At 46.0% G+C, this 25,626-nt stretch overlaps 1 protein-coding gene across 3 annotated transcripts; it reads right to left on the bottom strand.

Moving 5' to 3' along the window:
* Nucleotides 1-534: 534 nt before the first annotated feature.
* NBR1 (NBR1 autophagy cargo receptor) lies at nt 535-25,228 on the bottom strand. 3 transcript variants are annotated; one of them, XM_033168862.1, is made up of 21 exons: nt 25,105-25,228; nt 23,004-23,114; nt 20,133-20,195; nt 18,494-18,512; nt 16,691-16,713; nt 14,962-15,165; nt 14,406-14,462; nt 13,671-13,879; nt 12,557-12,718; nt 11,363-11,569; nt 10,617-10,773; nt 9,152-9,439; nt 7,142-7,294; nt 6,827-6,902; nt 5,269-5,430; nt 5,026-5,166; nt 4,229-4,559; nt 3,834-3,934; nt 3,510-3,588; nt 2,506-2,611; nt 535-760 (listed from the first exon to the last, which is right to left on the bottom strand). In XM_033168862.1, the coding sequence occupies exons 2-21, from the start codon at nt 23,103-23,105 to the stop codon at nt 581-583; spliced, it is 2,820 nt and encodes a 939-aa protein (XP_033024753.1). In that variant the 5' UTR covers nt 23,106-23,114; nt 25,105-25,228; the 3' UTR covers nt 535-580. The 3 variants fall into 3 exon arrangements, with proteins under 3 accessions (XP_033024753.1, XP_033024751.1, XP_033024752.1); XM_033168860.1 differs by having other exon boundaries at nt 2,506-2,614; nt 14,406-14,471; nt 25,105-25,203; XM_033168861.1 differs by having other exon boundaries at nt 14,406-14,471; nt 25,105-25,203.
* Between the last annotated feature and the right edge of the window lie 398 nt (nt 25,229-25,626).

Raw genomic sequence — 25,626 nt, 5'->3', positions numbered from 1 at the left:
ACTGGCCAAGAACGCCAACAGCTAGACTATGACGAATGCATTTTAAGGTAGCGTCTGCAAAACACAACATGAAAATGCTGGTGATATTATTGCTCCAACAAAATGCAGGAAGATTCCAAAACTAGAGGACAAACAGATCCATGACCCCCTTCCTGAGAGGACAGAATCTGGAAGAGCTGGTCTTTAGTTTAGCTCCACTGTCGTCACCACCAGATGGGTAGGAAAAATACAAGAAGGAAGGCCCGTCAAATCTCTGGTTCTTGCTTGCTTGCAGCTCATGAACGAAAGCCCTAAAATTCTTAGGAACACAGCTCACTTGTATTTCGTGTGTACATTCAGCTCTTTTTACTACAACAAAATCTGGTATAATGCCAGTTTGGGGAAGGAACAACCCTTAGTGTTTTAAAGAAATCCTAGCGCCTGAGTCATTGGATACTGGTGGTGGTGGTGGTGGTGATGAACCATGCTGCAATGGCAAACAGAGGCCAAGCCATCTCTGCTGTGCTGGAACAGAAGGGAGCTGGAAGCTGCTGGTGCCGTTTACTGCTCAGGTTTTAATGAGCACGGTGAGGGAAAAGGTTCAATACTGGTTTTCGTACCAATCGCTGTGACTCAGTTGCAGCAACTCAGTGACAACTTGGGACATATCACAGTTGTGTTTCCGTAGCAGCCTGAGGTTAAGGTGCCGGTCGCAGAAGCCCATCTCGCTCAGGTTGGCTAGGAAGGGGTTCATTTGATCCTCGGTGGCCACAGGAAGAACCTTGAAGGATGGAAGGAGGAGAACGATCAAAACCAGGAAACATGCATGCTTACATCTAGGGTTCTCTGCCAATGCTTTTCCCAATCTGTACCCATGAAATATATCCCCAACTCCCACAGGACAGGATGTTATATTGGCAATTATTAATTATATTCATACCCCACCTTTCTGTCAGGAAACCCCTTTCCCCCCATTTTTTTATCTTCACAATGGACAAAATATATGGGTTACTCTTCCCACTCATTCCAGTCACCAGCATTTCAATAACAGAAGGCTTTCACATCACTCTGGTGGGTGAAGCTACCAACCCCATTTTGATCCTGCCTATTTCTGCAGCACTACGAGGGACGCGGGTAGCGCTGTGGTCTAAACCAAGGAGCCTCTTGGGCTTGCCGATCAGAAGGTTGGCAGTTCAAATCCCTGCGACGGGGCGAGTTCCCGTTGCTCGGTCCCAGCTCCTGCCAACCTAGCAGTTTGAAAGCACGCCAAAAAGTGCAAGTAGATAAATAGGTACCACTTTGGCGGGAAGGTAAACAGCGTTTCCATGCGCTGCTCTGGTTTCGGTGTTCCATTGTGCCAGAAGTGGCTTAGTCATGCTGGCCACATGAGACAAATGCCGGCTCCCTCGGCTTGTAAAGCAAGATGAGCGCTGCAACCCCAGAGTCGTCTGTGACTGGACTTAACTGTCAGGGGTCTTTACCTTTCCCTTTCATGGAATTTCTGGAATCCTTGCTGCCAACTACAGGTGTGACAGGACATTTTCTACCCTCCCCATCTCCTCTCCTCTCTGACTGCATAGAGCGGGTGGGAAGCTAGCTCCACCTTTGCTCACACAGCCAAGTTCCTTTCCCAATCGCTATCTATTAATTTTTAACAGGACGGAGCACTGTGTGTGCTTGCTTCTCCCAGTGCCCAGCTGTCGTCAAAGGGAAGAGAGAGCACCAGTCAACCAATGGAAATGCAATGGGAGCAAGTAAGGGTCTCCACTCTGGTTGTGGAGCATGGTGAGACACAGGAGGCTAGTGGCAACTAGTCCGAAGAACAAAGCAGCTCATGGCTGCAGTCTGACAGAACAAGGCAGGTGACTGTCCCAATGAAATGACACAGCACCAACTGGCTGGAGCCAAGGGCCATCTGTGTGATGTTGCAGGTCTTCCAAAGCCATTTCAAAATGCCTTGTCGAGATGGGCAAGGCCCATGTGAGCATTCAAGGGAGCGCAAGATCCCAATCCTTGTTTTAGGAAGCTCCCCTCCCCATTGCTTTTCCTGGTAGCCCACGGCTTCCAAGGAATCCACAACTACAAGGTTGAGCTTTCAACATTCCGGAGATCAGAACATCAAACCCAGTGTCTTCTGAGCCATCCAATGCTGATTTGAGACACCAGCAATTGACCTCTTCGCCTACCTGCCCAACAACAAACTTCCCTACTTTCTGTCCAGGTTTCCATCAGAGGAAGTCTAATCTGACTACGGGGAGATACTCCTCCTTGCCATCCCAAGCAACATTTAAACGTGAAATATTTATCTGGTGCCCAGCAGCCTGCTCCTGGCCGTAGCAATCCCTGGTGCCACATGTTCTCAAGTTCATTTTGCAGCCACAAAAGCTAGAAGCCTGTTTTCACGTGCACGTAACACCAAATTTGTACTTGCAGTGCGACCGTGGAGAGACAAAATACGCAAACTCTGCTCTGATCCCTTTCTTGCCCATTCCAGGGGGAGCATTATCATCCCAAGGAGCTGCCTACCTGCTCCACGGTGGGTGGTCCAGCAAACAGCGCCTTGTAAGCAGAGGCAGCCACTGACAAGGCCCCTTTCACAAGGTCTCCGGCAAGGCTGTTCCCATGGGTGTGCCTGCAGAGTTAAGTTGCAATTAAAGGACACAAATAACTAAAGTAAAAGAACCGAGCAGGGTGTCTTAACAGGGCACATGCTGGAGTTTGGCTTAACGGTAAGGAAAATGGGATGCACTGCTTGGGCCAAACCTTTCAGTAAAAGTCAAAGTCAATGCTAAAAGGGAGGTTTTCTATCTTCTGTGCCTGAGCCTAAATAAACAAACAAATAAAAATTCTGTACCAAGAAAACTATGATCCTGTGACTTGACCAACATTTGACAGTGCGTTATACCAAATAAGCCCACTGGTCCACCTAGACTGATATAATCTACTTAGAATGGCAGATCTCCAACCCTGATACTCAAGCCCTCTTTTACATGGAGATTCCACAGAATGAATACAATACAGAAACCTTGGTGAAGATTTTATGTCTGGATGGAACAAGTGCCTAGGAACCCTTTGTATGCCAAATTAAAAGTTCTAGAGAAAAGGAGTTGGGTATTAAATGAAAATAAGTAATTGTCCCCTCTGAGATTTCACAAGGCATTTCCCATTTATTTTCATGTCCATCCTAGCAGCCATATTAGCTAGAAACCTGCCCCTCATTAAAAAACAAAAACTACTGTGTTCAAGTTGCTGAATTACCACTATGGGCCAATTTTTTATTTGTTAAATTTCAATCCTGCCTTTCTACCAAAATGGTGCTCAGGGGAGACTAACCACAATAATACAAATACAGCAAAACAGCAATAAGATACAAAGAAAGAAACACGGCAGGTGAAACCAAGAAAGATAGTCAGATAATACCAATCTCAAAGCATACAGAAACAGACACTTATTTTTCAGCGAGAAACAGAACAGATACCACTTGCCAACCAGATCACAACAAAATCCCAGCCTGACCCAGCTTCTGTTACCTGGAGAATTCTGGACATGTTGGTGTGCTATTTACATTCCCTGCAGGCAGAGCTTCAGCAACATCTGCTCCTTGGACCACTAGAAGAGAAATATTTGGGAGTGTGAGAGCAGGAACTGGCAGGAAAGAACCAAATACCGGTAGCAACTATCAGAGAGATTTAATTACCCTTCATTGAATCTATTTAGTGATAGCAGCACCACATCTCTTGTTGATTTGCCACCACCCACCTTGAGACTCTGGAAGAGGGTGGGCTGTAAAACTAATGATTTGAGTTAAGAGCAGTTGCTAACCAATTATCAGCCTGGAAATCATAGCGCAGTACCTTCTCTGGTTTGGTCTGGAACCCACCAAGAGGCGTCCTCTCCACTGGGAACACTTGTTTCTTGGGAGCTGCTGTTTTGGTTTTGGGGAGGGGCCAGAGATCTATTGTTAAAAAATGAAAGAAAAGCAGGCATGTGGGAAGGTGTAGTAGCCAGAAACTTTAGAAAAAGCACACCTACCAAGCCTGAGCATATGTCTACGCTGCACATTCAAGACATTTCCCTAGTAACACGCCCTACTTAGTTTCGCCTGCGCTTGGATTTTTGTGCTTTGGTTGGCTGGCACAATAGGCCCAAACACAGCAGCAGACCCCTTTTTTATCTCCTTCTGAAGGTTGCTTATGACTACAGAGACAAAGAAGTCTTAGCACACTTTGGCTCCAGGTCCACTTGGTACCTTGCAGGCGGTGGTTCCAGGATCTGAGGGGTCAGAGGCACCTCATCCAGTGTCTGTGAGGTGGTTAGCATGTCGTTGATACTATGAGTTGAGGGTTGGTTCTCTCCCGCAGTACTTGCCGAGGCCTCGGCCACTTTTTCCAAGCTGGGCTGAGAGAGAGCAGAACTGTACATAGACTCGCCCAGAGGGCGGCTGGTGTCAAAACACTCTGGGAGGATGATGATGTAATCTTCAGAGGAGGTAGAGGATGCTTGGCTACAGACTTCATCCTTGGCATCATCCTCGGTCTCTCCATCACTCGATTCCCCCCCGTCTTGCAGCAGGAGTTCCTCTAGGAGAAGCAGCAGAACAATTTCATTACAAAGACTACTGCAGCCCCTTTCTATTGGTCCAAGCCCCTGCAATGCAGGTATCTTTTCCTCAATGCAGCTTGTTTTGCCCTATTGGGCACCATAAAACTAAGATATTCTCCGCAAAAGCCTTTTCGTGCGGCTGAAAAACAATAAAAAGTACAGTCCTGTCACCTATAGCTCACTTCCATAGATCAGCCTAGGTAATTGCAGAGCTGCAAACAGAAGCTGGGAGAAATAAAATGGAAGAGCTCTTAATCTTGGCTCCTAAGAAAGGTTTCACCACCCCCACTATCATGCTCTTCTTTGAACTTATTCTAGTTTGAATTTATCCTTCTTGAGCATGGGGATCTATTATAAGCTTTTTCCACCCGTGGTGCACAGAGAGTGATACCTTCAGTCCTGGTCTCTCTTTCAAAGAAGCAAACTCTAGCCACTTCTCCTTACCAAACTCAGGTTCTTGGGCCACCTCCATGCCTTGATTCTTGGACTCTGGTTCCTGTGGTGTTGGAGAAGGAACATTTTCTATCCTAACGGGGTCCTTGTTTGGGCTGCAGTGGGCATTGTCATGTAGTGCTTGTAGAGAACCTAAATCAACAAAAACACAGGAGCCAATCAAAATGTGAGATCGGCTTGAAGCTTTTTCTGTACATGTAATGAGCTCAGCAGGATGACAAATTAAACACTCACTCTGCAACGATTCCTTCCTCTGTGGGGGCCTGTGGTCAGGTGCAGCATCCAAGGTGAGAGAACGAATTACCGTTTCACAAACAAACTGGGTCCCACTCATGTCTTCCTCTCCTTCCTCTGAGTTAGCTGGATTCTCAGCCTTCCCTTTCCCTGCCTGGGCATCTGTAGGACGCAATGTTCTCATTAGCACTCGCTGCAAGTTTTAGAACTGAAGCAGCCCTAGAAGCTGGGGGCTTGATCGTCATCCTCAGTAACCAACCCAAATTATTATACAGAGACTTGAAACAATGGGACAGGCTGAAGGGGGAGCCCAATACAGTTCAGATCACCAGATAATTGGGAAGGTCCATATTTCAAAGTAACAAATGAATGCAACTAAGCAAGGGCACAATTTATTGCTGGGTGCTGATTTCAGCATTCTAAGAATCTCAGCTTTCATTTTTTTTTAAAATATATATATGCTTTTAGGACTTATGGAAGTGCTGAAATAGGCTTCAAATTGCTTGAGCCTGGTGAAATCTCAGAGACACAAGACAGGCTAAGTAAGACCTTCTAGTTTGTCAGGGGTTGAAGCGTAGCTTATTGTCCCTTCCTGTAACTAGAAGAAATGTAACACACCATTTCAGGCTTCAAATTTACATGTGCTCCCCCTGCTCTCTTCCTGTATCTGGTCCCAGCCAGCCTTCTCCAGCAAGGAACTGTCATGGGGCAGCGGTGACATGCATCAAGTCATGTCTGGAAGAGCAAGATGCCACCTGAAAGAACAGGAACCTGCTCCTGAGATTCCCAAAACTATTTCTGTGGACTGCCTCAGGTGTTGTACAGGTGCAGGAACTCAAACCTGCCTGGAACTGTTCCAATTAGGCAGAAAGTGCTAGGGATTTCCTTTAATTACTTGGTGGCAAAAGAAATGCACCGCACATGCTCAGTATGGCAACACAGCTCAGATTCAAGCTAGAAGGGGTTACAAATTCATCGCCTTTGGGTGCCCATGATTTGACTGAGCCAGCAGTCTCGGACAGAACTATAAAAACCCTAAATGGTATCTGCTCAGGCAAAGCAATCAGTGAGTCCAAGGCAAGCAAATTATGGCCCAGTTGCACTGAACCACAGGCAAGCCAAAATCAGGGTACAGTCCTCAGCACAGTTTCAAAGCAGCACAAACAACCTCAGATGCAGCTGTGGCACACAAAGGGGAATTGCCAAAAGAACCTGCCCTGGTCTTCAGAGGAGTCAGTGCCAGTTCCAGGTTGGTGGAAGCTTGGGACCCATTGGTGAAAAGCTCTGAGTGGACCAGCCTCCTCTGCCTCCTCTCTCCCACTGAAAGGGACAGGTAACAAGCAAGAACTGCAAGGAGGGGGAGCAGGACCAGGAGTCTCTGGGGACTGACAAGAGGGGTCCCTACTGAAGTACGGGTCCTGACAGATGCCCAACAATGCCAGCTCCTGCTACTGGCCCTGGATGGAGTGCTAGATCTGCATCTCTTGGGGAGACGGGGCAAGGATGTGCCCATCACAACTACCACCCACAGACCTCCTGGGGTGGGGGTGATGCTTACCTCCAGGAGCGTTGTGTGGAACCTGCTCCAGTTCCTGCACTATGTTAATGTCCAGCAGTTCAAAGGAGAGCAGATCCTAGGAGGAAGGGAGGAAACAAAAGCATTCAAGTTAGGGGATGAAAAGAGAGCAACAGTCCATCTCCGTCCCTCTCTGCCACGCCTGGTCAGCTAGACACCAAGTTTTATTAAGTTTAAGAGAAAACAGCCTTGCCTCACTGCAGAATCTTTGGTGTTGAAGGGCAGAACAAATACAGAATTATAGATTTTCTGTGAACCCTCCCTGCCTCCAAGCTTGGCTTGCACCTGACATTTTACCTGAGCTGTGAGCAGGTCAACTGATGGGATGTAGAACTCTCTAGCACTGAGGATGCTCTTCAGCTTTGGTGGAGCAGCCCGGCCGGCCACACCTCCCGTTGTGGCACCATCAGCAGTTTGCAGAGTTTGTCCCTTGAACTTTGAGGGTCTTTCCTACAAGGAGAAAGAGAAACACTGAAAGGACCACAGAGGTGACTCTTAATGTGGGCAGCCTCATCCTAATTTAGCGCGAGCAAAGACTCCATTCTTTTTACTGTGCCACCAACATACATGAATGTTTCTTGTTGCTTAAGCTTCTGGCAAAAGGGGTGCAGTGAAAAAAATAGAAAACGCTTAATTATGGGCTGTGCCAAGAGACCAAAGGAATCACAGGGACTAACGACCTTCCTCTCAATTCTTTATAGCTTACCGCACAGAAAGTTTGCAGGATCTTGTAAAATCCTGCTGGTGGAATAAATGCCATATAGAAAGCAAGATACAGAGTGTTTGTTCTTTTCCCCACAGAAAGAGATGCATCTTTCACATCTGTTCCATTACATTCATGCTCCACTTAGGAACACGGGAAGCTGTCTAACTACCGCAGTGCTGCCTACACAGGCAGGCATCAGCTCTTCAGGGTTTGCAATAGAAGTCATTCGTAGCCCCACTTGGAGGCAACAGGAACAAAACCTTGTGGGGCCAGAGCACACCACTGCTATCTACTCTTTGCTCCAAGAGGGTTTGTTTTTTAATTCGATGAAGAAGGGAGACTGAGAAAAAGCAACACAGACATGTATACATATGAACAGAGTTACTAAATGGATGTCACAAGCCTAATCTCTGCTGCTTGCGAGGCCCAACTTGCCATTGGCTAAACTGCTGTGACATCACTGACTTGACTCAGACATTCTAACTATTGGGAAAGGGAGAGCAAGGTGTCTGTGACAGAATGCTAACCAACAGTGCAGCTTTCTGTTAGGGAAGGAGAGGCTAGTTTGCCTTAAAAAACAAACAAACCCAAAAATCCTTTCATACTGAACTGGGTTGTTGATACAAAATGTTTGGGCTTGGTACATTAAAGGCTAGGAAAACAAGTGAGGGTCAAGGAATAGGGGTGCTTCGGGAGGAAGCTTTTTCATATGTGGTGGACATGTAGAATGGTGAAAGAATATTGGGAAATGATATATGATGAGTTGGGGAAAAATGTTTAAATTTACTTCCCCACCCCCCCACCCCCCAAAAAAAACCAGAGTCCTTTTTGTTGGGAATAACCCAGACAGAAATTCCCAGGTGCCAAGAAAGTTTATTTAGGTGTGCAACAACAGCGGCCCATGTTTCGTTAGCCCAAAAATGGAAAGTGAGCGAGGTCCCTTGACTATGCAGAACTTGCAGGTTTAACTCACAGAGCAAGAGAGCAAGAAGAGTGTATATTTACAGAAGAGTGGAAAATATTTATTGAATATATGGAAAATAATTGTACACAGCTGAAATCGCTGGCAACATTAAGATAAATCCAACAGAGTAAACAATATTTGAGTGATGTAAAAGTGGAAAATTGATTTGAATAGTTATAGTAAAATATGCAGGGAAAGTATGATATGTACTATGAACCATAGAAGGAGAAGGGAAGTCATTGGATATTTTAAAGTTTGTAAAATGTTTAATTTGAAAATATATACATAAAGATGAGAGGGGGAGAGAGGAATAGGGGTGCCTGGAGGCATGGTGGCTGAAGGAAGGTAGTTACATGAAAGTTTACGATATACGGTGGTACCCACGTCATATTGCACCAAATATTAGAAAAGAGCCTTTCAACAGTGATTTGTTGGCAATAATTCAAAAAGTCTTAAGAGGAAAGTGAGCTAATTCAGCCAAGGAACTTGAATAAACCTTGTTGCTGAAGGAAGGAGGGGGGAAATATATATGCAGAAAGAAGAAAAGCCTGAGGAGAAAGATCTGAGGGAAGGTGGTAAGCAGAACTGGGGGGAAAACAACTTACACAGGCTCGGGGATATAAAATAAGGGCCTCACCTCTTTCTTACAATGGGAACTGCCCTTCTGGAAGAAAGTGGACACCAGTTTGCTATTCTCTGGGCAGTCTGCGTTGGAGGAGGGGTCTACAACAATGCTGCACCAGATCCTGGGCCCAAACTGCTCCCCTCTGTGCGATAACCGCCAATGAGATGTGTAGGTTCCTTCCACTGGAGGAGCTACAAACTCCACAGAGACAACACCCTCTTGCCCAGGCAGCAGGGAGGGCACAAGGACATCCTTCTTGTCCAAGGACACCAGAGTTAAGTTCCCCCACATGAATTTCAGCTGAAGGATGGAGACAGAGAGAAAAACAAAAGGCCATTAACTTCTTCCTCGTCCCAACCAAGCATGTGAAGGGAGCCTCATTCACTGCAAGTATCTTTCGGCAACAAAAAAGCTTTTTTTTTTTTAACCTAGTTCCCCCCCCCCCCCGAGTCTGTTCTAATGAATTAACTAGACTGCTTTGGAGACAAAAAATCCTAAAGGCTAGCAAGCAAAGGTGGCAGAGGGACTAAGGCTGGTAAGGCTGTTCCCATATTGTTTTGGGATTACTTGCTAAATTAGGGTGGGTAAGATATATTTTAAAATAATGGTGTCCCAACCTAGGGCAGGTTAAGTTTGGAAAGAGTTCAGAAGCAATGTGTGCGCTGTAGGGCACAGTTAGAGCAATTTTATCTGATAGACACATGGTCTCCTACTGCGCCTTCCACAAAAAAGCAAAAGATCTCCTTGTCAATGCTTTCACTATGTTTCTTAAATCAATCTTGCGGCTTTGCATTTGCTCAGCAGCAAAAATGACCAACTATGGCAGGGATGGGAAAACTGTAGCTGTTGGGCTATAATACCCTCCAGCCCCAGCCATCATGGCCAACGGTCAGGGATGATAGGAGTTATAGTCCAGCAACATCCAGGGGGGAATGGGACATGACGGGAAGAAGGTTCCCCAGCCCTGAACACACTTTGGGCTTTGCACCTTTAGGAGTCTGGCCAATGGCCCATGTTGATTGTTGTCTGGATGAGAATCTAAACAAAGTCCTCACCCAAATAATTTACAGGCAGTGATAGGCAAAAGATGGCAACAGGGCTCTGTACTGAAGCCTGTGAAATAATAAGAAAGCAGTACAGTGGACCATTGGGTTACGTTAATTTCGGGTAATGTAACTTTCGGGTTGTGAATGCGGCAAACCTGGAAGTATATACTTCCAGGTTTTGCTGTGCGTGCATGCACAGAAGCGGCACCTCATGTTGCAGACTTTTTGGGGTACGTACGGACCCCCCGGAATGAATTAAGTTCGTATCCAGAGAGTCCACTGTATGTTGTGCTTCTGCAGGGTGTCTTTCTGTTGCTGCTGAGTAACCAAAAACAGCACCTACATATCTGGGCTGAAGAAAGAGTGGGGAATAGGGAATCGCTTGCAGGGAGATCTCAGCTCCAGCACATACCTTAAGCACTTCAACGCACCTTAGTGTCAGAGCTCCACTCCATGTTGCCAGTGTTCCTCATGCGCCAATGTTTGATGAAGGTCGTCCTTGGCTGCAGGCGAGTTCCGTCAGGAAGATTCTCATCCACAAAGGCAGCACTCAGCGTTGGGACAATGACTGGGCAGCCCTGGAGAGGACTGCAAAGAAGAGGGGAAAGTCAGTACAGTTGCTTATCTCAAGCTGAGAGAAGGAAAGTTCACTCCCTCCGCTTATGGGAGGCAGATCTAAAGTTTAAAGGATCTGCATTTAACAGAAGCTCTAAGCTGCAATCTACCGCCGACTCTCCCAAGCAGAGCGTTCTGGAGAGGTAGGTCTAAGAAGGGACTGGGGATCTTGAACAAAGGATCCTCAGCAGCCCAACTTATAAATCCCGGGGGCGCTATCCAATGCATCTGCTCCACAAGTGCAAGCAACTTGTGCTAGTAGAATGTAACTTTCCCCTCCTCTCTGCTGCAGCCCCACGCATGCCTTGAAGATCAGCTCCACAAGACTGGGGCGGGGGGTTGGGGGAAGGAGAGGAAACAGAAACACCACTGTGCTCGCAGAACTCTGCTGGCACTGCTTTGCATATAACCCCAGGGTTCAGGGAGTCAAATAAGTTACAAGTGCTGCAGAGATTTACAATAGCCTATATAGCTTGGCTAGGGCACAGCATCCCCTAGAAGTGCTCCAAACATGCAGATAAAACATGCCTCCCCCATGTGGCCCAGTCCTCAGATTGCTTACAGAAGTGTATTGGGCTGCAGGCTCTCCGATTTGGCAGCTGTCAAGCCAGCATTTTCCAGAGCATGGACAGAGTTCCACAGATGGATCTTCCGGTGCAGCTTCAGCTGCTTCTTGAGTTCCCGCACCTCAGCTTTGCGTTGCTTCTTCTCTGCTCGCAAGCGCTGCTTCTCCGCCTTCAGAAAGCGCTTGTCCATCTGTTTCTGAAGCCTGCGCAGGTCGAAAGCAGAGACCGGTTTGCTTACAGGAGGATCTGTAGACCCAGGCCGCTATTAGCAACCAAGTTTCATCTCCAGCATAAGCAGGGTTGTTGCAATGAAGCTGTTTACCAGGACATCCCATAGAGTTGGAGGGAGCAGGTGGTGGCTGCCGACGCCATTTCCTTCAGCTGGGCTGAGTGTCACTTCCAAAGGTCCCTTGGGTGCCAGTAAGGCATCTCATTGCAAATGGGGACATGAAGATTCTACGCAAAAGGTAAGGAACCTGTGGCCCTTGAGATGTTTGTAGGACTTCAACCCCCATCAGCCCCAGCCAGCAAGGCCAGTGGTTAGGGACAATGAGAGTTGGGAGTCCAATAATCTCTGGAGGGCTACAGGTTTACCATGCCTGCTCTACACAGTAGGCTCCTGGGTGCCTACTGGACAGAGGAAGAGAAAGAACTGCCAGGCCTCTCCAAACACTCTGTTGTAATATCAGCTCCATCAGGCTCCTACCCTCAACTGTCTTCCATTAGCAGCCATTTCATCGGGAAATGCTGTAAGACAGGCAATGTTTGGTTCCCCTTCTCAGTTAAAAATCTTTCCATTCCAGCTGATTGCTCTGCATCCTCCTGCCTCCCTATTCCTTTTGTGCTGGGCACTTTGGACTGCAAGGGATTGTCTTTGTCATGGACATTTCTAAGCTGCTCTGGGAGCCTTAAAAAAATACACATTGCATTCCTTGCATATTGTACACAGGTAGGCAAAAGAAGCTTGAAGACAGAAAGCCATTGAACGCAGGATGCCAGGTGGAAACTGAAATTTACATACTGATTGAACTTAGAAGCAAATCCTTTTTTGCGGGCCTCTGGGTATCCCTCTACTGGTTTTCTCAATTGTGTGCTTATCCACTACCAGCAACCCCCCACCCCCAAATATATAGGCAGATCCAAGGTGACTCACAGTTTGCAGAGCAGAACTAAGGAAGTCGGTCACGTACCTGGCTTGTTCCAGAGTGGCGAAGCGAGGAGCAAACTGCCCAAGATTATACGTCTCTGAGATACACAATACTGGCTTCCGCAGCTTCAAAAGTACATGGTTAGGGTCATGGGCATACGTCCCTGTTTCACATGATTCACAGATGCTATAGGATGGGCACACACTGTCAAGAGAGGAAAGGCCATGAGATACCCGACAGCTTTTTCATCTTTTACTAACTGAACTGGTTAAATCAATTTGTGTTAAGATGTGATTACAAATGTGAAAAAAGAATGAAATAAAACAAAAGCAATTTTAATTCTGTTAGTACACAGGCTAAAAGATTTCACTTCTCATAAAACGTTACCTTGCTTGTGAGTTATTCCACCATCCTTCCCACCCCCAACTGGCTGAGCTTTTGCACTGCCATGACATGTTTGCAAGCATTCTAACGGCTTAATGTGAAGGTGCCAGCGACAGGATTCTGAAAACACTGCAGCTTTTGATAGGGAACTGAAATATAAGTTTGGATGGGAGGTTGACAGCTGGGAAACTGAGTGGGTAAAGGACCCAGAAAGTTGAAGAGAAAGGGAGAAATGACCCCTGGAGGATAACCATTCACTACCAGACCATTTTGAATGGGTTTAGATGGTGGTGGTAAACAGCAAAGCTCCTGTCTTTTAGTAGCCCTGCAGCTGAGTTCTGTTGTCATCTTCATCTCCCTTTCACAGTTGCCAAAATGAAGAAGCATCAGGAAGGGACAGATATCAGTAAGAGAATTCCTCAACTTGCTGATGTAGCTTGATTTGCCTTTCTTTATGCAGTTTTTTTAAGTATAAAAAAACTAAGAAAGGCAAACAGGTGAAGACAACAAATTTTTAAAAAGTGCCAATGAAAAGGGGGATTTAAAGGTCATTGGATTCCCCTCCCAATCCATAGAACATGCTTCCAATATTTATCTTGGATCATTTTGGTCATAAGGACTAGGACTCTGGCCTTTTACATAAATACACAAACACACATCCTCCCTTGCTCTCCCCTCGGAGAGTCTCTGGATGCCAAATTCAGACATTCTGGACACAAAGAACCAACACAGCTGCACGATTTGCATTTTCACCCTTCTGCCCATGTCCTACCTGCACTGGTAGCGAATACCCACGATGGAGGCCTGACAGTTACTGCAGGAGAGAAGCCAGTCAAAGGGGTTTCCTTGCACAGAGGGGCTCGCAGGGGTGTGGGGTGTGGTGCTGCTCAAGGAGCTGGGGAGCTGGCCAGAAAGGAGGAGCTTCTCGCTCAGCTTCTGTTCAAGCATTTCTACAGTCTCTTGAACCACTTGCTCCCGGAACTGGAAAGCGGAAGAGATGCGCCATAAGCAAAGTCACCTACATTTTCTCTAAAAGGTACTTCCATTCCCCTCCCCAGTCCCAGAACTGGTGCATGCAGAGATATGCTAGGATTGGGAAGCAATACGTAGGTTGATGACAACAAAACAGTATTGGCCACAAACACATACATTGTTATGGAACCCAGGACAATCACCATATTTATATGCTTTTGACTACCACATGCACTATGTTTGGGAGTTGGATCTGCCAGCATTCCCCACAAAACTCTTCCACCCATTACAACACTTAAGATCAACTAAGTGCCCTCTTAACAATATGAGCCAAGCATTGAATATTTATCCAGACTGCAATTTGATGTAGTGTGGTGTCAAATTTCAACTTGCGGGCCAAGCTCCATTATGTTAAGGAAGCACAAGTGTGTGTGGAAATCTGTGGTTCTCATGGTCTGCTTGAGAAACCCTCCAATGACCCCTTCCCCAAAGTCTGAAAAGACAAATAGAAATCTAAGAAGGGAGAGGCACTCACCCTTTCCAAATAGCTGGTGAACCACTCAGGAGGGGCCTCACTGGGATGCTGCTCGCTCTGGGGAGACTAAAAAAGGGGGGGGGATGCAACCACACAACTTAACACACAACTTCCTTGTACGCAGTTCATAATTAACTTGAGACTGAGCAAAGAGATAAACACATTCTTTGAAGCATGACACAGTGTTTTTCCTCCAAAAGAAAGATGAACACCAACTTCCTGCTAGGAACAGGAGTTTCGTTCTTCTGGCAAAGCAGAATGTAACCAGCACCTTTCTACTTGCGGAGAGCAGTTCCTGAGCATTTGTCTCGTGTGTTCAGTTACCTTAGCTGTGGAAAAGCCAGAGGCAAGCAAACATCTCCCACTACTTCTCAACAGCACAGCTTTCGAGTTTACAGAAAGCAGACTATCTGCTTGCCACTGCTGGTGAGGGTGTAATTGTGGAGCTGTGTTATAACTATCTATTGGAAGTGCATAACATGTTGATATGCTTCTAGTGCATCAGGTAATCAGGGTGGCTCCGGGGGCCCAAGGGACGCACATCTTTTGTTCCTACCTGTCTCCTCTCATCCTCTCTTCCAGTATCTCTGTCCTGAGCCAAGGTCCGAGCAAGCATGGAATAGTGGGCAAGGGGCTTCCTCCCATCTCTGGGACTCTGGGTTTTCTCAGCCTTCTCGGGGGCTTGCTGTGAAGGCATGCCCAGAGGAGCGCTTATTTGATAAACATTCATCTGTAGCCGATTGCCTTGTTTCACTGCAATCTAAAGAAAGAGCTTGCAATAAATATACTTCTACATGCACCCCATGAATCCTGTGCAGGGCTTTCTTAAAGAGGCAAAGCCAAAAATGAAAATCACATGCGAACCTTGAATCAGTCAATCTTATTGCTCAGAGGAAACACAGCTGTTTGGAGTTATAACAAAACAGACACACGCACAACCTCAGAAACAGAGCAAATGAGAAGTTCTGAATCGGAGGCTGTGGAATGCTGCCTTGGTTTGTTTCCAAAGGTAGCTGGCAAGGTGAACATGAAGAAATGAACCCTAGGAACAGTGTCAGGAAATGAAAAATATCCATCAAAAGCGGGGGCCAGGATCAAACTAAAGCGAACTTCTAGAAGAGAAAGGCAAAAATCAGACAGTGTGCCCACAAGACCGCAAGTCTCTTTGTGGGGCAAATTGACAAACCAACAGCTCTGCCTTGATGCACATTGCCTTGGGCAAGTCACTTTTCTCGGCTTTAATTCTGCCAGCCTGTAAAATGGAAACAGTAATAAGGATCTCTCACACAGGGTGGCCTGGAAGGTAAAGCACCTACCCACAAAAAATGGCTTCAATGTACTCTGCAAATCCAAGTGCTATAGGTAAGAGAGGCCTCGAACCTTGAAGCATGACAGGCAACCCACATAAGAATGTCGGGAAAGGTGTTTTGATCAGAGTTATATGAGAAAAAGAGGAGCTTAGCAGATGTGTCCTGAGCCAACTGGGAGTGGAGTTACAGCAGTCCAGCTAAGAGATCAGTGGACAGACAAGTGATCACGAAAGTGTAGTGTGGATTCGCAAGAACTTTACAGCACCCTGGAATGCATCAGTGTGTGTTAAGTGTAGCCGCTTTTACCTACACTGAAGTACAATTAACAGCGTAACTCAAGCACAATATTCTCAAGTATGCTTAATATTGCAGGAACAGTCCTGCGAGGCTTAATATGACAGACACAGAACAAATACTAGATCTACAAAATGGGGGGGGGGGGGTAATATGCAACCTTCAGTGCAAGGACTTTTGGCTGTGCAACAGAATGTCCCCTCCCTCTTCTTCGCTAAATTTGTTGGTGCAAACAGAAATTCTTGTGCCAAAAAAATGAGTGCACTGGGTGTCACGCTGGGTCTCTCCACCCCACCCCACCCCCCGCAGATTTCATGCAAGGTAGGCCTATCAGCATTACACTAAGCTTTGGCTAGAAAAATATGTAAATTCTTTTTGACAGCAGCAAGAGTGTGTCACAAGCAGACATACCAGTGAAGGAGGCCTTCAAACTCTGCCCCCGCCTCCATTCTGCTTCAGATATGAAATTTATCTGGAAGCAATGCTCCTACAGCCAAGAGATAACAACATCACTCCCAATGAGCTTAAGGCACAGGGTGTTAAGAGAACCACTAGTAAAATCTGACAACCCTGAGAAATGTGGAAGAGATTTCCACAGATTCTTCCCACACCAAAGAATGCCCAGGACTTTGTAGCTGTACTGTTTCAAAAATAGCCATAAATGCTGATCACATCGGTTACCTTAAGAGCTTCTTCGTATTCCTCTGTAGAGAGAAAGCCACAGTGAGCTTGCAATAAAAGTCACATTTGCACATTTTATAAATCAACATCTACATTAATCCTATGCTAGGTGAATGTACTGCACACTACTCACTGGGCTTCCTTCTGGCCACTACGTCAAACCCCGTTTCCCCCCAATTCAAGGATGCGAAAGGGAAACTCCTACATTCATTCTGCAATGCATGAACTTCGGGAATTAATTAATGCTGACTGCTATCATGAGCGCACAACCCATTTCCTGAGTTTCAAATCTTATATGTAAAAAAAGTTCCCAACTTGAAAAGAAAATAACCACTGCAGTGTCCTGGATTGTGTGAGTACATCACATTTCAGCTTTCCTCCAGTTTGGGAAGTATTCAGATTTTATAGCCTCTGAGTCAGTGAGGCCCAAATATATATTATTACATGCCACCCCTATTTCTGCCAAATGATGCATGAGACTTCAGGGTTTCCAGGAGTCCATGTTTCCTTTTGGGAATAAGACACAGCGGAGTCTGTGGTGTCTTTATGATACAGTGGTGCCCCGCAAGACGAATAACTCGCTAGACGAAGGCATTCGTCTAGCGGAAGGCAGCCCCGCAAGACGAAAAAGTCTATGGGGCTGCCTCGCAAGACGAAAATTTTTCGCCTTTTTTTTTGTCTTGCATTGCCGCTTCGCTAGACGAAAAACCCGCTAGACGAAAATTTTCGCAGGACGAATTATTTTCGTCTAGCGGGGCACCACTGTACATGGTTTGTTTACACATATATACAAGCTGAAGCCTACAATGGAGTAAGTTTGCAGCAGCAGCAGCAGCAGCAAAACATGCCAGGTTATTCCATAACAGCAGCAACAATATACCTTTTGATGCTTTGAACTTCAGCTGGTAGAATTAGACGTTTCAATTAACACTTGTTGATTGGCCAGGATTACTGTCCTAATACACAACTTCATAAATCTGCCTAATTTAATTAGTGTTTACCTATGCTAACTACTGATGCTTATAAGAGAGCACGTCACACCTCCCACTATTCCTAATACATATTTGGGTCTGGCTATTTCGGGGTTCCAGCTCCAATTAAATCCTAATGTTTATTAAAGCCAAGCATTTGGCACTCACAAACCTTGAACAGTGTAAATACTTGAGCCTAACTGACTCACAAGTGTCGCATCCTGAACATAATCCACAGGTGACCGCTACACACAAGGGCATAAAAAATGTTATAGGATGCTAAGAGACTAAACAAAAAACAAAAAAACCTGACACTTGCCTATTGCCTGCAAGTCCTGCTCTCATTTGCTATTGGCTGTGCTGCTGCGATTTCATTGAACAGAAAGGAATCAACGCTTTTGTATGAGTGGAGTGGAGTCAGAGATGCAGAGTCAGCAAGGAAGGGTGTAGGAAAGACAGGCAGTGGGGGGGAAAAGGCTGTGTGGAGAGCCCAAAGTGGTAGAGCAGGAACTGGATGACATTTTAATTTGAGCGAGCCAGTTAAATATTTGGCTGCTAGTCTCAAGTATAATTACATAAAGGGAACCAGGAACACTGCAGTGAGAAAGGCTACTTCCTATCTGTACAGGAGAACTGCTAGGAAAACCCTGTAACTTCACTAAATATAGACTTCTTTATGTGGTGAAAGTGAGGCATGTTCTCCTGTGCATAAAAAGTGCAATACTATTTATACCCAAATTTCCCCCTACAGGATATAAAAATGCAGGCTTTATTCAGAGAAATGCAGCTGATACTCCTCATCAGATGTTACAAGTAAGCAACAGAAACTCACCTGCAGTATTGACAGACACCTGTGAAAAGAAATCAAGAACAAATGAAGGCTTATTCCCTGCTGCTGGCCACCTTCACCACCCAAAAATTACTGTAAAAGGGGATTTCTCATCCAGGATTTCAGAGAAGAAGAAGAAGAAGAGTTTGGATTTGATATCCCGCTTTATCACTATCCTAAGGAGTCTCAAAGCGGCTAATTCTCCTTCCCCTTCCTCCCCCACAACAAACACTCTGTGAGGTGAGTGGGGCTGAGAGACTTCAAAGAAGTGTGACTAGCCCAAGGTCACCCAGCAGCTGCATGTGGAGGAGCGGAGATGGGAACCTGGCTCACCAGATTACGAGTCTACCGCTCTTAACCACTACACCACACAGTAGCCTGGCTTCTGTCACCACTCACATTGTTTCTAGCCACTCTCCTTCATATCATTACAGTCATACCTCAGGTTGCGAACATGATCCGTGTGGGAGGCATGTTCGCAACCTGCAGCATTCGCAACCCGCATCGCTGCGTCTGCGCATGTGCGTGACGCGACTTGGCGCTTCTACGCATGCCGTCATTATGTGCTTCTGTGCATGCGCAAACACTGAAACCCGGAAGTAACCTGTTCTGGTACTTCTGGGTTTGACATGGTCCGCAACCCAAAAATGTGCAACCCACAGCGTTCGTAACCCAAGATATGACTGTAGTTTGTTTCCCTTATTACCACCCCACAAAGTACCGGTAGGTTCATACTTTAAGGCACTCTCCAGGCCAGTAACTCCACTCAAGCTATGTTTCAGGAGATTGGACCCAGGGCAACAGATACACACCAGACAGACTATATTCAAATTTTATATGCCGCAAATCTCCCACTAACACAATACATTAAAGTTTTTCATAATCCACAACACTCTTCTTGGGCAGGACTGTTACAGACTTCACTTCTGAAGTTCTCTACACAATGACAATGACACCAATTAGTCTAATAAGTTACAATAGGAAACCCAGCCTCTCCTCAGCCCAGCAAAATTTCCACATTTTGGAATCTTAGCATGTCGGTTCTCAGCAATGGAGAAATGTGGAGAGGCAGGTACCAGAATGTACTGAACACAGAAAGACTGGCTTCCGGTAAAAATGAAGAACTCATCTCCCTTCTCCTGGGATAAGCAAGACCAAGCCTACTGGCATTAGAGAGTGGTGTTCAGTTTGTGACGTGCAACTGTAGACAGAAAACGTCATACAGTGGAAAAGAGCTAGTACACCTTATGCAACAGGAATATCACAGCAGATGTTTTAAGACTACAACTCTCATCATCCCCAACCACTGGACATTATGTTGTAGGGCTGATGGTGTTGTGGTCCAACTGCATCTGGAGAACATGTTCCCCATTCCTGTTGTAGGCAGATTTTGTTTCAGGATAATTATTCTCAGACTCCCTTGAATCCCCATTCTGTTAAAACAGGCTTCACGATCGAGAGAACCCAAAGACTTAATATTACCCAGTACACAACAGGCATTCACTGATTGATAAAGCAAGCTATTTTGTAAGAGATGCAAGTTTCTTTATAGGGAATTGACAGGCCCAGACTCCGTAAACCTTCCTCCCCAAACTTTCACATTTAAAACAGACCCTACACAGGAACTGTGGAGATAATATACCTCATCTTGATCCTCATCTAGGTACTTGATCTGGATATCATTCAGTTCAAATGAGACTTTCACCTGAAAGAGAATGGAAGTGCAGTGAAGTAGGCTGCTATGCCTGGGGTCAGCAAACTTTTTCAGCAGGGGGCCAGTCCACTGTCCCTCAGATCTCGTAGGGGGCCAGACTATTTTTTTTGGGGGGGGGAGGAAGAAATGAACGAATTCCTATGCACACTTGGAAGAATGGGGCGGGGGAAGGGCAAGCATAATAAAATAAAATAAAATAAAATAAAATAAAACAAAATAAAATAAAATAAAATAAAATATTAGTGTGCATTAAAGCAGGGTGGGGAAGGCTCCTCAACAGACAAGCTCACACACCACCAAAGCTGCTCATCCTTCCGCCACCCCCCAAAACACACACACACAGACCCACAATCTCCCCACGGAGAAAAGGGCAGCAAGTTCAATATGTAGAGAACGGCCGAGGCGAAGGAGGCATGGCGGCTCCAGAGAAGCGGCACCGGGGGGGGGTGGAGCTGGAAGAAGAGGCGGGGGGGGCAAGTAGTCCTCCTCCCCACCCCAGCCCCAGCTGCCTTCTCGGTTTGCCGCCTGCCTCATTTGCCGAAGGGCTGGCGGTGGTGGCGTGAAATGGGCTTCCTCCCCACCTAGAGAAAGAGCCGCCGCCACTTCTCGTGAAGCGGGTAGGCAGAGCGAGCTCGTCTGCTCTGGCCCATAGGGGCACCAGGGCAGCGGTGGCAGGAGGAAGATGATGATGATTATTACTACTATTTCCCCAACAGCCTGACTTGGAGGGAGAACAAGAGGAGAAAGGCTGGTGGGAAAGCAGAGAGAAAGAGAGGGAAGAGGATTTTTGTCCTTCCACCAACTAACTCCACGCACGCACGCACGCACTCAGCTTCTGGAGGTAGAAAACAATACAAACACTAATAATAATACTAATAATATTCATGATATCGGGGTAAGTAAACAAGCAAAGGCGTGTGAAGGAGGCATGTCGCTGGAGCTGCCCGTTGTGGTGCAGGGCTGCATGGCGGCCAAAAGCCAGCTTGACTGCCCGGACGGAGCTTCCGCAGGTGACGGGAGGAAGAGGCCGAGCTGACCACTGGACAGTTTGCTTAGCAGCCCATCCTCCCTGCCCCCAGTGCCCAAGATTTTATCAGATGCTGCTCACATGGTTTTAAGCCTATCCTTGCAGCCATTGGGGCTAGAAGCAAGGCAACAGAAATAAAAGCAGATTCTCAAGAGTGGTTAATTCTGCACCCAGTATGAAATTCCAGAGAATCTGAGGACTAAGTAATATTCCAAAAATATTTGTCAGACCCTCCAGAGAAAATGTACCTTGCACCAATCATGTAATGCTCCACTCACTGCAAGCCAGTAGTGTACAAGCAAGGTAAACACATGTGTACAAAGGGCAAAGCAAGCTCACGATAAAATCCAGCCAAACTATCCCTCGGCCAAGAGGCAGAGTAAGTGGGCATTTCTTTTACTTTGTGGCAGACAGCAACACTGGATTTACATCCAGCCAGGCTTCTCTTTCAGCAAGAGAACTTCAGAGATCTGTGCACGTCCTGCCACTTCCAGTACTAGGTGCTGATCTACCTGTACATACAGTGGTACTTTGGTTTACAAACTTAATCCATTCCAGAAGTCCGTTCTTAAACCAAAGCATTCTTAAACCAAGGCATGCTTTCCCATAGCAGTGGGGGACTCAATTTACAAATGGAACACACTCAACAGGAAGCGGAACATGTTCTGCTTCCAAGGCAAAGTTCACAAACCAAAACACCTACTTCTGGGTTTGCAGCGTTCTTAAACTAAGAACTTGTTCATAAACTAAGCTGTTCTTAAACCAAGGTACCACTATATTTCAAGCAGATCGGAGTAATCAGCCCTGCTTCCTGGTAGGTTCTCCTTTCAAATAAAAGTCCATCCTGTTGGATTCTAGCTCAATCCCCATCTAGCTCCTGATGAAGTTCCTACCAAGTTCCTGTGTGCCAGGCCTCATTTGTTTGCTCCCATGGAGCCTACAGAACACGAATGACATTCAAAAAGATAATTGGGAACTCAACTTACATTTATGGCTATCATCACCAGGGACTCACCATCTTTGGCAAACCTTGGTAAGCAAGTCAAAAGTGGTGGTTGCCTCATCCTTGTCGCTGACCTGGCACTGTGTCTCCACACAAGGCCAGGGACAATCTACTACATTAGGTTTGAAATGGGAAAGTTTTGATGAGGGCTTGCTGGGTTGGCCACTGTGTGGCTGAGGCACTTCAGCCATGTCAGCAGGGCAGCAGCAAAATAGCCTTTAGTATTCTTTCCTATCTCGGAGCTGGTGAGGGGTAGAAATCACTGTGCAAGAGCCAGACAATTCTCACTCACCTGTGCAGATCCAAATTGGGAAGAAGGGCTGGGGTTTATCATGCTTGCCAGAAGGCAGTGGCCAGCTTATCATGGCTAGGGGTGGGTGATATCAGGCTTTCAATATCACTATATATCACCAGCTAAACATTGTGATATACCAATATAGCACAATGTCTAAAATAAGGATGGAGCCATGTAGAAGCATTGGCTAGCTTCACAGTTTCTCCCACTTAATTTTGCATTGCAGACACACACAGACATCATGAGTTGCAATATATTGCCAGGTCAAAAATATGAACTCAATATAATGATATGGATTTCAAACTGGTTTTGGATGCTACATCAATATAATCATCCAGCCCTAATCATAGCAAGCAAAAATGTGGCAGTCTGATAATCAGAGTTAACGTTCATTCTATATATAAATTTTGAAAATTCATCTACTTTTTTGCCTGTGTTGTTCAGTGTATTTCAACCATCAAAGATTCAACTCACCATGGCTTCCACATCAGCCCATGTGGTATTAGATGAATCTGACACAAGGAAGCTCTGTGTGTCACCTTGGAAGGTCACACTGAGATTTACCTGTGGATCCATGCCGCAGGACTATGGAAAGAAAATGAAAGCAATTAAAACCTAAACTGCTTGAATGCTTTGAAGTGAATGCAACCACCTCCAGAAAAAGAGGTGCTGGGGCTCTGGTTTACTTGAATATTTTTCTTACTGCTCCTGAAGCCCTCCCTGTCCCGTCCTGTCCCCGCTGCCAGCCAGCCAAACACTGTGATTCCCCAGTGCTTAGGCAACAACACTTTGTACCTGCTCACAGCTTCTCTTTTAATATTACAACAGTGAACTTTGACTGGGACGATTTACATGTAAATAATTTTTGAAAAGCTGTAAGTAGTGTAAAATATTAAAGTAATACACTTATTCTGTCTCAAGTGAGGCTATCAAGAGAAAAAGCTGATTTTACACCAAGCTATTTAATTTTAAACAGCCCAATATTTAGGCATTGCCACTCACTCAATTTATTTTCTTTTTTTTACAGACACCACCCAGATTCATTCTAGATAATCTCTTAGACAGCTGTTTGCATGATTTAGTGCTTCCAGTCACCTGACTCTAATTTTCCTAACGTCATAAACAAACTAGACCATATAGTTTCCTAATCGCCACCCACTAACATTTCTTACTCCTGTAATCATGTCCACCCAACACCTCATCTTATTTAAAAATAAACAAATCCAACTACACTTTTAAGAAATTCAGATTAATGACAACTGAAAAACAGGGATTTCAACAAGAGCTGTGTCTTGCTAATGCAAATAATGAACATCTTGTAAAATACTAATGTGTTATGCCAACAGTTTCCAAGATCAGAAATGCCTTTTACTCCAGCCACCAACCCACTATTTAAACACTTTCTAACACCAGATTTCATTGGGGTTTATATACATCTACCTCTGTTGAAGTTCTTGCTATTGTTTTTTTCCTTACATCTTCTGTTTCGAGAATGGCATTGGTCTCTCCTTTGCCCTCCCCTCAACCCTGTTGAGCACAGACTGTACCACTTAGTTCATACACAACCCAATTACAGGTTATATGACCCACAGACTAAAGCCCAACCTGTTAAACAAATGACACAGCTGAGATAAAAGGGGTGGGGAGAAGTCCTGCAATAGCTGAAATACAGATACAACAATGCAGACACAGATTATGTTTTAACTGGAACGCTACAAATATTTCAGAGGGGGAACCATTTTGGGAGTAAATCCCTGGGCACAGGAAATTGCATTTTTACAGGGTGCATACCGGAAACTCAGCTACCCATCTGACCAAGTTGCTTGTGTTGGCGAGAGATTGCCCTGAAGCCAAAACAACATCCACCCTGAGTTTAAAGGCCGCAACTGCCACACACCATACTTGCCTGATGGGAGAAAACTCCTAGACCATAATTGAGACAAGCAGCGCTTGGGGGCATTGGGATCAGGCAGCACTAGCCACATATTAGCGAATAGATTTTTTTTTGGGGGGGTGTATCTATATCTCCTACCACCACTAAACATCCCTTTGGGCTTCCATGCTGTTTCTGGGCTGCATTTGAAACAGGTTGGCAGGCAGCAGGAGAGGCGAAGCTAGGATACTCACCCAGCTGTGAATTATTACTATTAATAATAATAATAATAATAATAATATCTAAATTCGTATACTGCCCTTCATCCGTAGATCTCAGGGTGGTTCACAGAATAAAAACATATCGAAACACAAAATACGAAACACAAAATAACTCCCCCCCACAACATATTTAAAAGGGTGCAGAAATTAAGGCAGAGAAACAACTTGGGCTCCCCCCACCCCACCGTCGCCTCAGAGGGATAATTTTTTTTTACTCGCCACAGGGCATGAGAGAGAAACTAACTCTATAATAACCACAAAGACTATAGTGTGGTTGTTGTTGTTATTGTTGTTTACAGAAAGTGGGAGGAGGGGGGGGAGGATATACTTCTCTCCCCTCCGCAGTCCCCAGCCTCGGAGCGCAGCCCACCGAAGCGACCCTGCTCCGAGTCTCGCCGCCTCAGGACAGAGCGGCCCTTACCGTCGCGCCGCCGGGTCCCCTGGGAGCTGCGCCCGCCCGCAGCTGTCTCGGCAGCGAACGCTCCGGCGGCCCCTTCTCTTTGCACCTCCTCGCGCCCGCCCCGCGCTGTGACGTGTGGAAAAAACATGGCGGCTCCAGCCGAGTCTGGGGGCCCTCGCAACAGCGGCTGCCGGGAGGTGATTGGACGCAGCCGAGCGCCGCTCACGCCGCTCTCTTCATTCCATTGGGCAGCCCGGGTAGGCGGGGTCGGGGGGCAGGGGAAGGACCTGGGAACCACAACAGCGGCGGCGGCGGCGGCGGCAGAAGTGGGCGTGACGCATTCGATCGCCCCGAGAAGGAATTTCCGGGATGCCATTTTTCTTTCCCCGCGCCTTCAAGTGCGTTTCCGGGGAGTGACATGAAAGCGGCCTGGAGCCCTTGGGGAAGAAGGCGGGGCTAATAACAACAACAAATATTATTATTTCATTATTATTGGTGCTAATTATTATAATAAAACAATATATTATTATTAATATTAATGTC

Source organism: Lacerta agilis, chromosome 14 (genome assembly GCF_009819535.1).
Source record: "Lacerta agilis isolate rLacAgi1 chromosome 14, rLacAgi1.pri, whole genome shotgun sequence".
Lineage (NCBI taxonomy): Eukaryota > Metazoa > Chordata > Lepidosauria > Squamata > Lacertidae > Lacerta > Lacerta agilis.
This window is presented reverse-complemented; position numbering and strand designations above follow the sequence as displayed.